Source organism: Octopus sinensis, linkage group LG29, assembly GCF_006345805.1.
Source record: "Octopus sinensis linkage group LG29, ASM634580v1, whole genome shotgun sequence".
Lineage (NCBI taxonomy): Eukaryota > Metazoa > Mollusca > Cephalopoda > Octopoda > Octopodidae > Octopus > Octopus sinensis.
In genome coordinates, this window is record NC_043025.1 from 9,258,759 (window position 1) to 9,274,496 (window position 15,738).

Genomic DNA, 15,738 nt, shown 5'->3' on the forward strand with positions numbered 1-15,738 from the left:
CTATACAGATAGTTTAACCGATGCAGATCGAAAGTTTGGTGTGCATATATAAGGTTGGTAAAAGTCTTCAATGTAGAAGATGTATATAAATATATATATATAGAGAGAGAGAAAGAGAGAGAGACAGGCAGACAGAGACATGAACATATGCACACACATATATATATATATGTATATATATATATATATGTATGTGTATGTATATATGTAGGTATATATATATATATATATATATATATGTATGTGTATGTATATATGTAGGTATATATATATATATATATTATATATATGTATGTGTATGTATATAGTAGTATATACGCTATATATATATATTTAATATATTTATATATATTATATATATATATATTTATATATATATACGTATATTATATGTATATATATGTGCATATATATATATATGTATATATATATGTATATATATTATTTTATATATATATATATATATATACATATATATATATATAAATTAATAATATATATATGTATATACATATATTTATATGTATATATATATGCATAATATATGTGTGTGTATATATATATATGTATATATATATATATTATATATATTATAATAATTTACATATATATATATATAATGGAACAAAAACGCAATAGAGGACATTAAAACATTCGGACACATAGACGACACAAAGGCTGACAAGAGAAACAACAATTAGGCGGACATGCAGAAAAAGGGTTTCTTTCCTCAGTCAAGTTCCAGAAGTCACGACCATTTTGGGCAGTTGCACTTGAGATTGTTCGATTTGGTTGCCCCCAAAAAGTCTCAGCTAAGAGCATTAAACCCTATTGTAAGAAAGATAGCGAATGTGTACGGCAACAAAGACAAAACAAAAGAAAACGGAGAACATGGTATAGAATTGCGAATACAAACAACAAGAAATAACAACGGGTGTCTTTCGACTGAGAACTAATCAAATTGAGCTGGCGTGTATGAAGTGAAAGCCTAAAGCAGGGACATACGAGATGGACACAAGAAGTCTTGGCGGTCGGCAGTCAGGCCAAGAAAGAAAGATCATGGCTGGCCGAACACCAGTCACATGGAAGGAGGGGAGATTTGTAGGGGACAAGATAGGGACAAGCAATGTGAGAGAGGGGAGCGAGAAAATGGAAGAAACATGAGAGGGAGAATAAAAGATAGAGTGTGTTTATATATATATATACGATCATCGATAAAGGTTTTCGCGATTTTAGTTGTCATTATTCAAGCTATAAACCAGCGATCCGTATGAAATCAACGTTCCACTGTATAACAACTGTAGGTGTTTTGATATTTGCCACTGCGTTATCCTTCAAATCACTATTTCACTAGCGAGCGTCTGGACAGTCTCTCCACGGCAATCATGGCGACTCTACAGCAGAAAGTGCAGTATGTGTTGTGGTACGCTGAGTGTAAGTCAGTTGTTTTAGTGCAACGTCGTTTTCAGCGTACTTACGAACAAGATTCCCCTACAGACAAAACCACTGTTCGCTGGTTTAACCAGGTTTAAGAAACTGGAAATGTAAATATTAAGAAATCTCCAGGCCGGCCTCGCACGCTGGAAAAGAGTGTGGAGCGTTTGAGACTGTCATGTTTGCCTTGTCTTAAGAAGTCCATCAATCGACGCAGTTTGGAGTTTCGTATGTCTAAAACAACAATTCAAAACGCCTAAGACTGAATGCTTACAGAATTCTAAAGAGACGTAAAATTAAGGAGACTGATTGGCCTGAAAGCGCTAAATTTGCTGTAACGACGGTGAGAGAAATTGATGACGATAACAGTTATCTTAACAGAATTTTTATTTAGTGATGAAGCAACATTCCACATAAATGATTGTGTTAAGCGATATAACAGTCAGATGTGGGGAGCTCAACAACCCCATGAAGTCTTTCACGTCTGTGATTCGCCCAAGTTTCATGTATGGTGTGGACTCCTGCAGGATCGTGCTCTTGGCCCTTTCATATTCGTAGAAAACACGATTACAGGCGCTAGTTACTTGGACATGCTAGAAATTTATCTGTTCCCTCAAATAGCTCAATTGCAGACATTGAAAGAGAAAAGAGAATAAGTGTAATTTTCCAGCAGGACGGAGCACCGGCAAACTACAGCCATAATGTGCGACAAGTTCTCAACAACAGATTCCTGGCCGCTGGATTGGAAGGGATGGTCCTATTCTGTGGCCACTTAGAATCACTGATCTAACTCCTATGGACTTTTTAGGGGGGGGGATTTCTTAAGAACATTGTCTACGAAGAAAAATTCCTTTAATACAGACTTAGTTATTTCATTTTGAAAAGCACGGAAACCTTTTTCGATGACCCCACATATGTGTGTATATATATGTGTATGTGATATATATCTGTATATATATATATATATATATATATATAGGGCATTTTTTCTGATGGCGGGATAACTGAAGAGATGGCGGCGTGAATTTCCACCCCGACAGCCGAAACTCGGAGTTTTATCATGGCTACCGAATAATTGTCACATATTACATTTACAGATATATATATATATATATATATTTCCACACATACACACACATACATGCATGCATGCATACATACACACATACATACATACATACATACATACATGCATATATATATACACAAATATATACACACACACACCTACATGCATACATACATACATACATACATACATACATACATACATACATACATACATACATACATACATACATACATACATATATATATATAACCTGCATATATTTGGAATACCACCATATCAGTGATAAAGTTTCCTATTTATTCAAATATTGTTTTGCTCAGTTCACATATAGCATTTTTCACATACTATATAACATTGTAACATAATGTAAATGACATTCCCGGGTTTTATAAGGGAGTTCCCACTGCAACATCAGTTACCACTTTCGAATTTCATCCCTTTATTGGACTTGTTCCACAATTTTCACGTTTTTGTGAGATCAGAATGCTAAAAGAAAAGGGCAACAGGTAGATTCCATGCTTTTCTCAGTTGAATTTGTGACATAATTTAAACATTTCCATATGAATATAAAAATAGGTTTATAGTCTTTGTTAATAATTTGGTTTATATAGCGAACATGTATTGATTCCAACTCTAATACATATACATTTCTTTACATCAGAAAGCAAATATTTCTTGTTGTTGCTATGCATTGCACTATTTGGTTCGTAAAATATGGATATTTACTTATATTCTGTAAAGAATTTGCAGTGTCAAACATTTCAAAGATGACGTGCAATGAGTCATCTGTAACCAGTTGTCCAGAGCAGAGTAAACTAGGATCTTATTTTCTTCCTTTCCCGTTAAATATATCCGTAACTGTCACTCGCTAATGTGTCGTAGGTGCCTGTGAAGACATGAACACCTATTGATCTTCTTATCCATGACTCAATGGGACAACAAATATCTGAAGATTGAAGGGAGAAATAGATGACAAACACTAAGCTGGGATCCATTTTCACTTGAGAGACTAAACAAAGTGCAAGGAACAACATTGAACCCTGCCCAAGAATCGAACACAAGAACTTATGATAAACATAGCTGTACTTAGAGTGGGATGTATGAATGTACGTGGCCAGGAGGCAACTTGAGACCAAGGTTCCTTGCAGAATGATCTTGCAGAATGATCAGGAAGTCGGAACGTGGCCAGTTCGCAAAGATTGCAAAGACGGATCAATGAATTAGTTAAGGCAGCAAATGAGAGTTATCATTTGTCTGGTCGCTATAGCAAAAGAGGCTGTCTGATAGACGAGGTTGAAAGGTACAACAACAGAGAAATATTATATATCTCTACTAATGAAAAATTGAAAGCGTATTAAATCTTCGCTCACATCAAGTAGTACGACAAACACTTCAGAACATAATTTAGTATTATTTCAAGTGGAAAAGACACAAGCAATACGTTTAAAACGCAGCTAAAACACGAGTTGAAATTGCCAGACGTATGTCTGACCACGTAGTTGTACTCCAGTACATTGGTAATGACACAGAACAATGCTTCATCTTAACTGATATACGGGAATATAGGAGAATAGAATTTGATATAAGTGAATGGCTGCATTCTGTCCTCTATTTCATTGTCTGTTCTGCTCTGAGACCTTTCTGTTTTCTTGAAACTGACTTAGCTTATTTAAAGCTTCATTCGTTTCCAATCACCGACTCCATTGGCTTTTTTGAAGACGCCAGGCTACCGGTATTATGTGCAGTTTCTATTGGTTCATGACATCGTAACTCAGTTTCATAGATCTGCATTTTTATTTCTGAAAATTCTCCTAGTTTGAAAGACCCGAGTTTCAGGCTCAAATTAAGGCTACATATATTACTAACTTCGTGCACTACATTCTCTTTGCTTTTATCGTTGTTAGGTGTATGAAATCATTAATTGTATTTTGCAGTGCATTTTCCCCTTTAAATGTTCTCAATTTCTGATATTTTTTGTTTTCAGAATGTGTTTTATTAAGTTTAGTGAGGTCCGATGATACATTTGGATCTTAGCTATGATCTCTCCACATTGTATACTAATATATCCTATTTTCGTTTCGTGACCATACAATATACTTGCAAAATAAAAGCATATTTCTCTTGTGTCTATTTATGCATTTTCTGTTTTATTTGCAAAGCCTGAGGTGTTCAATCTGATAAATTTATTTAATTATCAGCTTTGGGTACGGGTGTATGATTTGCTGTTGCTGGTGAGTTTTGTACACATAATGTTTCGTAAATTTTGTATCAAAAAAATCCCCGTTTGCATTCCCGATGCAGAGGAAACTTTGGCGGAATGATACATAATTATTGGGATTATTTGACCTATCTTATGTTTTATGGTGGGTGGCAGAGTGCAGTGGTTTTGATTTGAACCGTGATTCGATGGTCATATCTACATGTGATCAGAGAACTTTGAATACTGTAAGTATTCAAAACATTATTTATTATAAGTCGTAAATAACCATAAACTTTACAGAGAATTACTTATGTTGTCAATTTTCAATTCTTTGAAAAGTTGTTTTCGATTTCATTTCTTGCTTTATGCTATTTTTAAAGCAATGATTAAACCTTGTTGCATGATAGACATTTCCAGAGTTGTTGTTGCTGTAGTTAGCAGTAGTCATAGTAGTAAATATTGTGGTTGTAGTACATCATTTTTATATCTATTATTACAGCCAGTATGCCGATTTGAAATGTCAATGAACGGTGTTACAATGAAGATTGAAAGGTCCTGCAGCACATACAGAAAATTTGTTGAAGCTATGAGAAACAATACCCTTACATGCAATAAATGGACCAATGGCACTTCTTGTGTTGGTTGTTGCGTCGGAAACTTATGTAACAAGAATGATTTCCTTGGTAAGTCTTATTTATTGCCTAAGATAACTAAACCTGATTTATTACAGATTAATAGTTAATAAGAACATAGTATGATAGTTATATGGGAAGATATTTTGTTGTATGTATATGTGTTTGCATGTGTGTATATATGTGTAACACATGCGACCGTGCATACATACATATGTGTGTGTATGTATGTAGATATATATATATATATATATATATATATATATATATATATATATATATATATATATATATATATTTGTGAACGACGAGAATGAGTGCTCAACACCCAATTGGGGGTTAGAATTCTTTATTTGCGTATTAAAACTAACATTAGTTTCATGTTAAGGACAATATCTTATTATTTTAACAAATTTTCAAGTTGATCACATGGAGTAATAGTGTTCAACACAACCTCTCGTGAATTCAAAGGAAATCTCGTAAAGAAAATAATAAATCAAGGTGTGCTACTCTTGGGTGGCACATTTGAGTGGTTATCTCACTTTGGAGGAAAACAGTCATGCTGGAGGTTAAATTTGTTTACATTATATTGTATTCTAGGTAAATGTGATGTTAGTATGTTTGTGTGCTGAGGTAGTTCGTCATATGGACATGTTTCTTGTAGCTGCGGGGTTCTGTGTAGTATTTATTCAATTTTCATGTTCAGGAAAAGAAACTATTCTTGTTGGCTTAGCGGCGCGGGTGGTGGTTCCTCTTTGAAGTGTCTAAGTGTGAGATATTGCTTGTGTATGTAGAGAGAAAAGGTTTTGTCCCCAATATTTAGGATGTAGTCTATTGATTGTATGATATTTAGTATTTTAGTGTTTTCTATATATTCTGACTTTAGCAATGATGTTCTATCTTATCTGGGGACTACTTATTCTTCTTTCTTACAATGTCCATATCAAATTGGAAAAGAATGCTGCATGTCTTTTATTTTTGTCCCTAAATGAGGCCAAGTGTTGAGTGTATCATTCCTTCAACGAATTGCCCGTCACTCCAATATGCGTCTTTGTTACTTCATTGGGATCCATGATTTTGGTCTTGTATATTTTGTTGTTTTTTTCCTGACAGTTGTTTCTTAAAGGACAGCGATCTGGAGATCTACCATTACATTGTCTTTCGGGAATATTTCTGGTGTGTTTATTTTTATTGTGGTGGAGTATTATTGACTCTATATTAGAGAAGCAACTATAGCTGACTTTAACAATTTTTCTTTTGAAGGTCTTGTGGTAGTTGTGTGAATACAAGAATGGATTGTCTATTAATTTGAAGAATTTCATAACACTGTATGAAGAATTTCATAACTCTGCTATAAGGGGGATTAGATCCTAAGAGATTCCTCTGTCTGCGCCTTCATGGTCTATGTATATTTGGTTCAATGCAGTTTATGTTATTCTTGAATTTCGACCTTTCTAATGCAGCATTATAGTGGTGGGGTGGCTGTTTCAGTATGGGAAACTAAACTTGTGGTCTTTCAAAAGTATCTTTATCGGAGAATAAATTGGGGACGCGTCTGCTAATGTTGTTAACTAGTTGTTTAATGAATACTGGAGGGTGGCTGAAGCCGATGTCAAATGAGTTTTACCACTCGTAGAGTTTTTCCCTTCGATCTCCTAAAGCGTTCGTCAAAAGACACTTGAATATAGTAAGGCATATGTTATCATAACAAATACTGATGTAGATATAATCATGAACGTAAGGAAGTTATTACTTTTTCATGATAATTCCTATTGGGTAATAAAAGAATAAGGACGATCTATTCGAAACGGCAATATGGAGCTATAATGGCTGAGCTTTTAGGCCTCTATATCCTAAATATCCTTGGAAAAGAGATAAAAGAAGCCAACATAGGTTTATATAGGTTTATATGGCCTGGAAGTGGTAGGCAATAAAAACGGACACAATATGGATAGGATAAGGAAAACCTTATGCAAAATATTACGCCAATTTTAAGAACCACAGTTAGTACCGACCTTAAAGAAGTCAACTTCCTAGTTATAACATGAACCTTAATACAACCAAATTTAAACCCTACCACAAACCAAATGAGGAAGCTTCGTATATCGACATAGACTCCAACCATCAACCAGCAGCCATTGAACAACTAGTTAACAACAATTTATCAGCCGATAAAAATACTTTTGAGGAACTCCAATTTCAGTTTCTCTCGTTAATTATACACCCCCCCCACACATATATGTATGTATATGTATGTATGTGTATATGTATGTATGTATTTTTGAGTGTATATGTGATTATGCAGATTGTATATTTATCTACGTATGTGCGTTTGTGCGAATATTTGATGTGTGCCTCATTTATAAAGGCAATGATTATCTTCTTTATCCTTCCATAGACTGGACCAGTTTCTTCGTATTCCATTTGACTTTTAAAAAGTTCAGCGAATATAAAATCTCTGCTGAGAACTTATCAAAAGCTGTGAGTAGATATTTGCTCTCTCTCTTTTCCTTTCTTTCTCTTTCTTTCTGCACATATAAGCACGCGCACACGCACACACACACGCCCACATACACACACACACACACACACACTTACAGAAGAAAAGGAAAGCAGCAAACAAATAATGGGTTCAATATCTTTAGTAAATATTGATTTCGTTAAAACAACAGCTATTTGAAGTTTCGCCTGATCCACTCAAACATAAATATATAAATACATGTTAAATACATGCATACATACATATATATATATATATGTATATATATATATATATATATATATATATATATGTATGTATATATATATATGTATATGTATATATATATGTATATATATATATAAAATATACTCTTTTACTCTTTACCCTTTTACTTGTTTCAGTCATTTGACTGCGGCCATGCTGGGGCACCACCTTTAATCGAGCAACTCGAACCCGGGACTTATTCTTTTGTAAGCCCAGTACTTATTCTATCGGTCTCTTTTGCCGAACCGCTAAGTGACGGGGACATAAACACACCAGCATCGGTTGTCAAGCAATGCTAGGGGGACAAACACAAACACACACAAACACACACACACACACACACACACACACACACACACACACACACACACACACACACACACACACACACACACACACACATATATATATATATATATATATATATATATATATATATATATATATATTATATACAGATAAGTATTTATGTGCGTATGTATTTATTTTTTGACTCACTGTATATTCTGCGGTGAGCTAGAAGAGTCGTTGGCACGCCGGACAAAATGGTTAGCGGTATTTCGTACGTCTTTACGTTTTGAGTTTAAATTCCACCGAGGCTGACTCTGCATTTCGTCCTTTCGGGATCAATAAAATAAGTAATGGTTGTGTGTGCCCGTGTGTGTTGACTTAATCACTTTAACTACTCCTGGGTAAGAGTATAAAAAATTGTACCCCTCTGCCAAGCCAGTTAGAACCAGTTTGTCAGAGTAGGCTCATCAAACCAAACTCAAATTCACGGCCTCCACATCAGACCTCAGTTGGTAGAAATTGAACGTGGGCTATCTAATATAATCGATATGTACATAATTTGTACGTATGTAAGTATATAATACGGACTTTTATATTGACCTGTAAATATGCTGAGACATGAACATGCAGTAGACCGTAGTAAGAGAATAAGAATAACTTGTATTTCATGAAATTCAGACAATCAACTCCATTTAGTGATAGGGGAAACTGTTAATCTCACTGAATGTGATATTTGTGCTGGTCAATAAAAATACTATTCTATCCACCATCTTATCTTTAGTCGGAATACATCACTTTTATATTCCGTTATATTATCTCCGATTCTGACTGACAGTAAATAAAACGCCACATCATTATTGACTGGCTTTGTGTTTACACACACACACATATATATATATATATGTATATATATATATATATACATATATATACATATATGTATGTTTTTGTATGTAATTATATATATATATATACGACTCTTGCAGATGGAACGTGAGTTAACCACGACGGGAACCTTCACAATTGAATATTGTGGGTAAGCAAAATCTTTTATCACTTTTATTCAAATTTTGTTTATTTTTGTTCCAGACATTCCAGTCCTGTTTTTATCGTACGTTTTAAATATCACAATAATAAAGAATGTTGTACTTGTGACACACAATATACAAATTCAAACTTTCAATTAAATTTTTAAGTGTTTTATCAGTATATTATTATAAAGGAGCAAACAAAAACATAAAAATGCAGAGAGAACTGTATATATATAGCAACGCTATAACATTAAGCTAATCAAGTCCTGCGTTGCAAAACACCATCTTTCTCAAAGGTAAATATCTTTAAAACTATATATATATATATATATATATATACCAATTAAGGACTGAACACGAAAAGTGGACAGTCAACATGCTAGATATAGACGTCAAATCGCAATTCTCCACAAAGATTATGTTCTCGAATAAAACTCAGCACAAAACCAAAGCAATAAATAAGACAAATGAAAATATACGAAATGAAATAATTACCCATGTACCGATCAGTTTCAGTTATTAATATCCGCAAGGATATCTGTAACTTCGTCAGCATGGTCTGTTATGAACATAATTTGCTGGACTAGATGCAAAAAACGATACCGGAGTGTCGCATGCATAAAGTACAACCGATTAAGTTCGAATGTATCTTTCAAATGCCTTTACTTTGGCGCGCTGAGACCCGAAAAACCAGCCTGCAGCTAATAATTAGCAGCAGTCAATTTATCGGTTAAAGAACATATATTTTATATAAAATTAATTAAGGGTAGAAATTGATATTAGTCAATTAAAACCAGTGGTCTAGCATATTAAAAAGAATCCGAAGATTAAAATATTTATATATGCCAATTAATTGGTATATATACCAATTAATTGGTATATATAAATATATATAAATGCGAGTGAAGATGTGTACGTTTTCATAGTGACGTATAAATACGCACGTGGGTCCACGAGCGCACATGTGAGCGTATGACTAGCCATGTTTACGTGTTTACTATGAAATTTTAATCTTATTTTATATAAGTAGCAGAATTAAACAGCCTTACTAAAGTAAAGAAACTGTGGTCGACACGCATCAGTGTTGATACATTGTTATCCATTATCAGTAAATGAAAGTTTTTCAGTCAATGGTCAGATTTATATAATGGTGCAATTTAGGTTCCTGTTATTAGGACAAAATTATTTTAAAAACTAGTTAGATTGCTATAACCTAGGAAAATTCTGCTGACTGTTTAAACTAATTATATTTATTTATTCTATCTGTCTGTCTGTCTGTCTATCTATCTATCTATCTATCTATCTATCTATCTATCTATCTATCTATCTATCTATCTATTCCTTTATCTATCTATATACGTGTATTTATTCTTATTTCAGTTTAGACAGAAACCGGACGATATTTGCTATTTACTCCAAACCATATAGCAAGACATCTAAAAAACAACTGTTGCACAATATCTCCCAAGTTTTAAGCACATCCCAAACTTTGCTTAACGTCGGAGTTCAGCAAAGTCACATAGAGTTGTTTGATGAAAGTAAGTATTGTGTCTCTTATTTTTATCACCACTACCATCATAATTAGCTTTATCATCACCATTACCATCATCTTCCCCGTTGTCGTCATCGTCATCATCAGTAGATGATGCCACAGGACACACACACACACAATCATACAGACCTTTTTATTTACATTTTCTTTTTAATTATACCAATTACCTCGAGGGCAAAAATGTGTTCTACTTATGTATAGAAGTAGAAGGTGCAAGCTCCACTGGATTGAAAAATTCACACAAATCGTGCGCTTTCATTTACTCGAACAGGAAAATTATTTAGTGCTGCAAATAATTTTCCTGAGCTCAAATTTATTTTGTGTTATGTGGTCACGTTCATTTTCGAACTAGGAACGATATATATAAAATCACAACTGACACGTCCAACAAACATAGAAGAGAAATAAATCACATCCCATTGCCGAGCAGTGATATATTTTTTCTCACTCGGCTCCGTTTCCTTTCTTTTTACCACCACCGAATCAATCTAAAGTTTATGTATGTCCAGCATAAAAGATATTATCATATACGATGGTCTTCTTTCATGTTCCCTCTACCAAATCCACTCACATAGACCCGAGACCATGTGATAGGAACCAAACTTCTTACCACACAGCTACGCCTGCGCCTATGTATGTGTGTGCATGTGAGTGTATTATATATACTTTATGTTTATATATGTGTGTGTATATGTACGTATGTGCCTGTATTTGAACGTACGTACATATGAACGTGTGTATAGGTATACGCTATTTCCAATTTTGCTTCAGCGGACAAGTAGTGACTTCCAGTTGACAGTTTTAACTGCTGCGATAATTTGTATTTTGTTACAAATTACAAATTACAAGAATGTATATAACAAGAAGATACAAATATTACAGGCATCCCCCTCACACACACACTAAATAAACATAGACGCACATAGAGATATAAGCATGCGCAAATGAAGACATACAATAGAAATACAAAATGGCTGACGGTTAGTAAGGAGAGACACAAGTAAGTGAGAAGAAAACAAAGGACCACTGATGCGGTCACAGGAGTGTGACGAAAGAACTTTGGCCGAAATAAGATTAAGATTAATGTAAAAAATAAATATCACTGAAGCAAAATAACACCAAATATATAGTGCGTGTGTTTTTATTGGCTAAACTGGCAATATGACCATTCCGAAATATAACAATATCTGTTTCAACACACGACTTCACATAAAAAATCTTGCACAACAAATATTTAAACGTATATATATATATATATATATATATATATATATATATATATATATATACGTATAATGTAAGTATGTACATATAAGTATGTATATATGCATATATATATATATATATATATATATATATATATATATATATATATATATATATATATATATACCTTTACTTGTTTCAGTCATCTGACTGCAGTCATGCTGCAGCACCAAATTTTATTCGAGCAAATAGACTCCAGGATTTATTCTTTGTAAGCCTAGTACTTATCCTATCGATTTCTTTTACCGAGCCTCTAAGTTAAGGTGATGTAAACACACCAGCATCGATCGTAAAGCAATGGTAGTGGACAAACACAGGCACACAAACATATATGTTTGTGAGTGTGTGTGTATACGACGGGTTTCTTTCAGTTTCCGCCTACTAATTACACTCACAAGGCTTTGGGGGGCCCGAGGATATATTAGAAGACACTTGCCCGAGCGAGGTGCCACGCTGTCCGACTGAACCTGGAACCATGTTGTTGGGAAGCAAGCTTCTTACCACACAGATAAGCCTTTATATATATATATATATATATATATATATATATATATATATATATATATATATATATATATATATATATATATATATTTGCTTCCCCGAGAATTCCAACATGTTCTGACATATTTTGAAGATTTTTTCATAGCGTATGAGTATATCGCTCTCCATATATGTTTGCAACACTTCATGGCACATTGTCCTCAAATCAGCCAGCACGTCCAAACTATTTACAACACCAACTACTACTGCTGCTGCTACTACTACTACTACTACTACTACTACTACTACTACTACTACTACTACTACTACTACTACTACTGACTACTCCCATATCCATGTTTTGTTTCTTTTCAGTGGTTTGTGATGAAAGCACAACATCAACCAACAATGGAACTTTCTCCTGGCCAATGACAAAAATAGGAACTACTGCAGAAATCCCATGTCATGCACATGTAGCAACAAGATACTGGTTCGTTTGTATTGATTTATTTCTACTCAAATTTTGAAGTTTTCAGCGCCATCCTATTGTGAGAGAATGTTACTTGGTAGAGTAAATAACAGCTTTATAGATTAACACGATTGAATTAAACGTCCATCGGTTGCAATCTCTTGTCACAACCTTTTTTACATTTTATACAGTATGTGATATAATTTAGCCTTGTCTAACTATCTAGGTTTGCTTTGTTGCCTATATTATACAAATCTTTCATTTCATTCCTATTTTATGTTCTGAGTTCAAATTCCGCTAAGGTCGACTTTGCCTTTAATTTTTTCGGGTCGATGAAATAAATACCAATTGAGCACTGGGGTTGGTGTAAACGACTTATCTCTTGCCCTGAATTTGCTGGCCTTGTGCCAAAATTTGAAGCCAATATTAGATAAAGCTTTATGGTGGCGAGCTGGCAGAATCGTTAACGCGCCGGACAAAATACTTAGCGACATTTCTTCCGACTTTACGTTCTCAGTTCAAATGCTACAGGAGTCGATTTTGCCTTTCATTCTTTTGGGATCGATAAAATAAGATGAAACTGAAATTCTTCTGACAAAATTTCACATTTATTTTTTCAGTTCTCCCAGAGACTCTGAAATGGCATCAAATCAATATATGACGTCAGCAAAGTGTTCACCGTTTACTGGTATCTGGAAAGAACTAAACATGTCTCAATGTAACAATACAGTGAGGATCAATCGACGACTGAATGACATCGCAAAAAGTATCGATACAGGTGAGTGAGCAATAGTTTCGAAGGACATTTACAATAGCAGAAGTAGTAGAAGAGGTATCTGTGTGTATGCCTTTGTATATCTGTTCCATTATGATCACCATGTGTGTGTGTGTGTTCATTCGTAATTAAAATTATCTACCAAAATGTAATGCGCCGTATTCTCCCTTTCGAGTTCTCCAGCAATGTATTCATCTCGTCCAACAGCAAACCATTTCACTCACTTACGGAAATGTTATGAAAGAATTTATTACTTAGGCGGGTTGAGTTTATTATCATATCATTAAAACTACTTTTTCGATAATCTTCTTGAGAGAGGCTGAGTAGATAGAGAAGCAAGAAAACAACAGGGATATTACTGGTACATACCCTTTCGAATGCATTACGTTATACAATATTTAAATCTTCAATGACGCACCCTACATACCTATTTGTCATAGAATATAAGCAATTTACTTCTCTCAAATGTTATTATGGCACTGTAAAATTGAATAGATTTTCATGTGCATTTAGTGATGTAATGTTTTCAATTTCTCATTAGACCTTCGTGAAAATTTATCAATTTTTAAATAAGGCGGCGAGCTGGTAGAAACGTTAGCACGCCGGGCGAAATGCTTTGTGGTATTTCGTCCGCCGCTACGTTCTGAGTTCAAATTCCGCCGAGGTCGACTTTGCCTTTCATCCTTTCGGGGTTGATTAAATAAGAACCAGTTACGCACTGGAGTCGATATAATCGACTTAATACCTATGTTTGTCCTTGTTTGTTCCTTCTGTGTTTAGCCCCTTGTGGGTAGTAAAGAAAGAGGTATTTCGTCTGCTGCTACGCTCTGAGATCAAATTCCGCCGAAGTCGAATTTCATTGGTTGCCATTAGGGTGGAGCAAAAAAAACTTTTTACACAGATTTTCGGAATATGTTTGCAAGATTATATTCTTTTATTGCGAAATCCTTTAAAAACCATTGTGTTAAAATCTAAAGTTCTAAAGTTTACATCTTCAAGCTCCGCCGCTCACTAGAAATGTTTAATAATGAGCAAAAAATCAGTTTATAACACATTTGCCATTCTTCATTTTATTTTTCCCCTTTGATGTTACGAATTGATTTTCTTTTGTGAAATTGTTTGAAAAACAAGTCTGTTAAAATTTCAAGCTATGATTTTTATATCTTTTGGCTCCGCAACACGCTTAAAATTTCAATATCATGATGCGTCATTGATTTATGAGGCATCACTAAATATAAACAACACTAAATTTAACAAGATTATTGATTTTAATGCAATGGCCTAAAGTCAAGGCACAAAGCAGACAACTTCACACACGTACGACCTACGTCCACACGCAACGACCTTTGCAGTGGTACTGGAGTGAAGTTCACACACCCGTTCTCTTTATATTCAATTCGGAACTCAAGATATCAGTCAATTTTATTGAAACTTGGTATGCAAATTATTAAGGATACTATATTTACTGTTTTGCATTGCACAATGTAGAAGTATGTGTTCGTTACAACTTATAATCCATGAAATCCAAAATTCGACCAAAAATACCAATTTTCAAAACTTTCAATGACGTTGCGGAGCCTAAAAAACATATTTAAACCGCACAGATCGTGATATGCCTTTCTGTTAACCCTAATTCGCAACGAAATATCGGTTCTTGGTTACCAATTTCGAAAGTTGCATTATTCACTTCACCCTAATGTACGTACAGCCCTCACTACCACCACCATCAAGTATCTGTGTTACTCAACAATTAAAGGTTCCATAACTCCCCCACTATTCCAGTTAAT

The 15,738-nt window shown here is 34.2% G+C and overlaps 1 protein-coding gene across 1 annotated transcript; it reads left to right on the forward strand.

The window, feature by feature from the left end:
* The first annotated feature begins 1,385 nt into the window (after positions 1 to 1,385).
* LOC118768410 lies at positions 1,386 to 14,966 on the forward strand. Its single transcript, XM_036514801.1, has 10 exons — positions 1,386 to 1,434; positions 3,257 to 3,316; positions 4,491 to 4,510; positions 5,206 to 5,389; positions 7,737 to 7,819; positions 9,362 to 9,411; positions 10,787 to 10,944; positions 13,083 to 13,197; positions 13,797 to 13,954; positions 14,875 to 14,966. Exons 1-10 carry the CDS (start codon positions 1,386 to 1,388, stop codon positions 14,964 to 14,966), a joined length of 969 nt encoding a protein of 322 aa, XP_036370694.1.
* The last annotated feature ends 772 nt before the right edge of the window (positions 14,967 to 15,738 follow it).

Excerpts from the sequence above, each read along its gene's own strand:
- LOC118768410 (XM_036514801.1), top strand. The coding sequence starts at position 1,386 with ATGGCGACTCTACAGCAGAAAGTGCAGTATGTGTTGTGGTACGCTGAG. Across the intron at positions 1,435-3,256 it reads TGTGTTGTGGTACGCTGAGT|TGTCAAACATTTCAAAGATG; the intron begins GTAAGTCAGTTG and ends AAGAATTTGCAG. Across the intron at positions 3,317-4,490 it reads AACCAGTTGTCCAGAGCAGA|AATGTGTTTTATTAAGTTTA; the intron begins GTAAACTAGGAT and ends TTTTGTTTTCAG.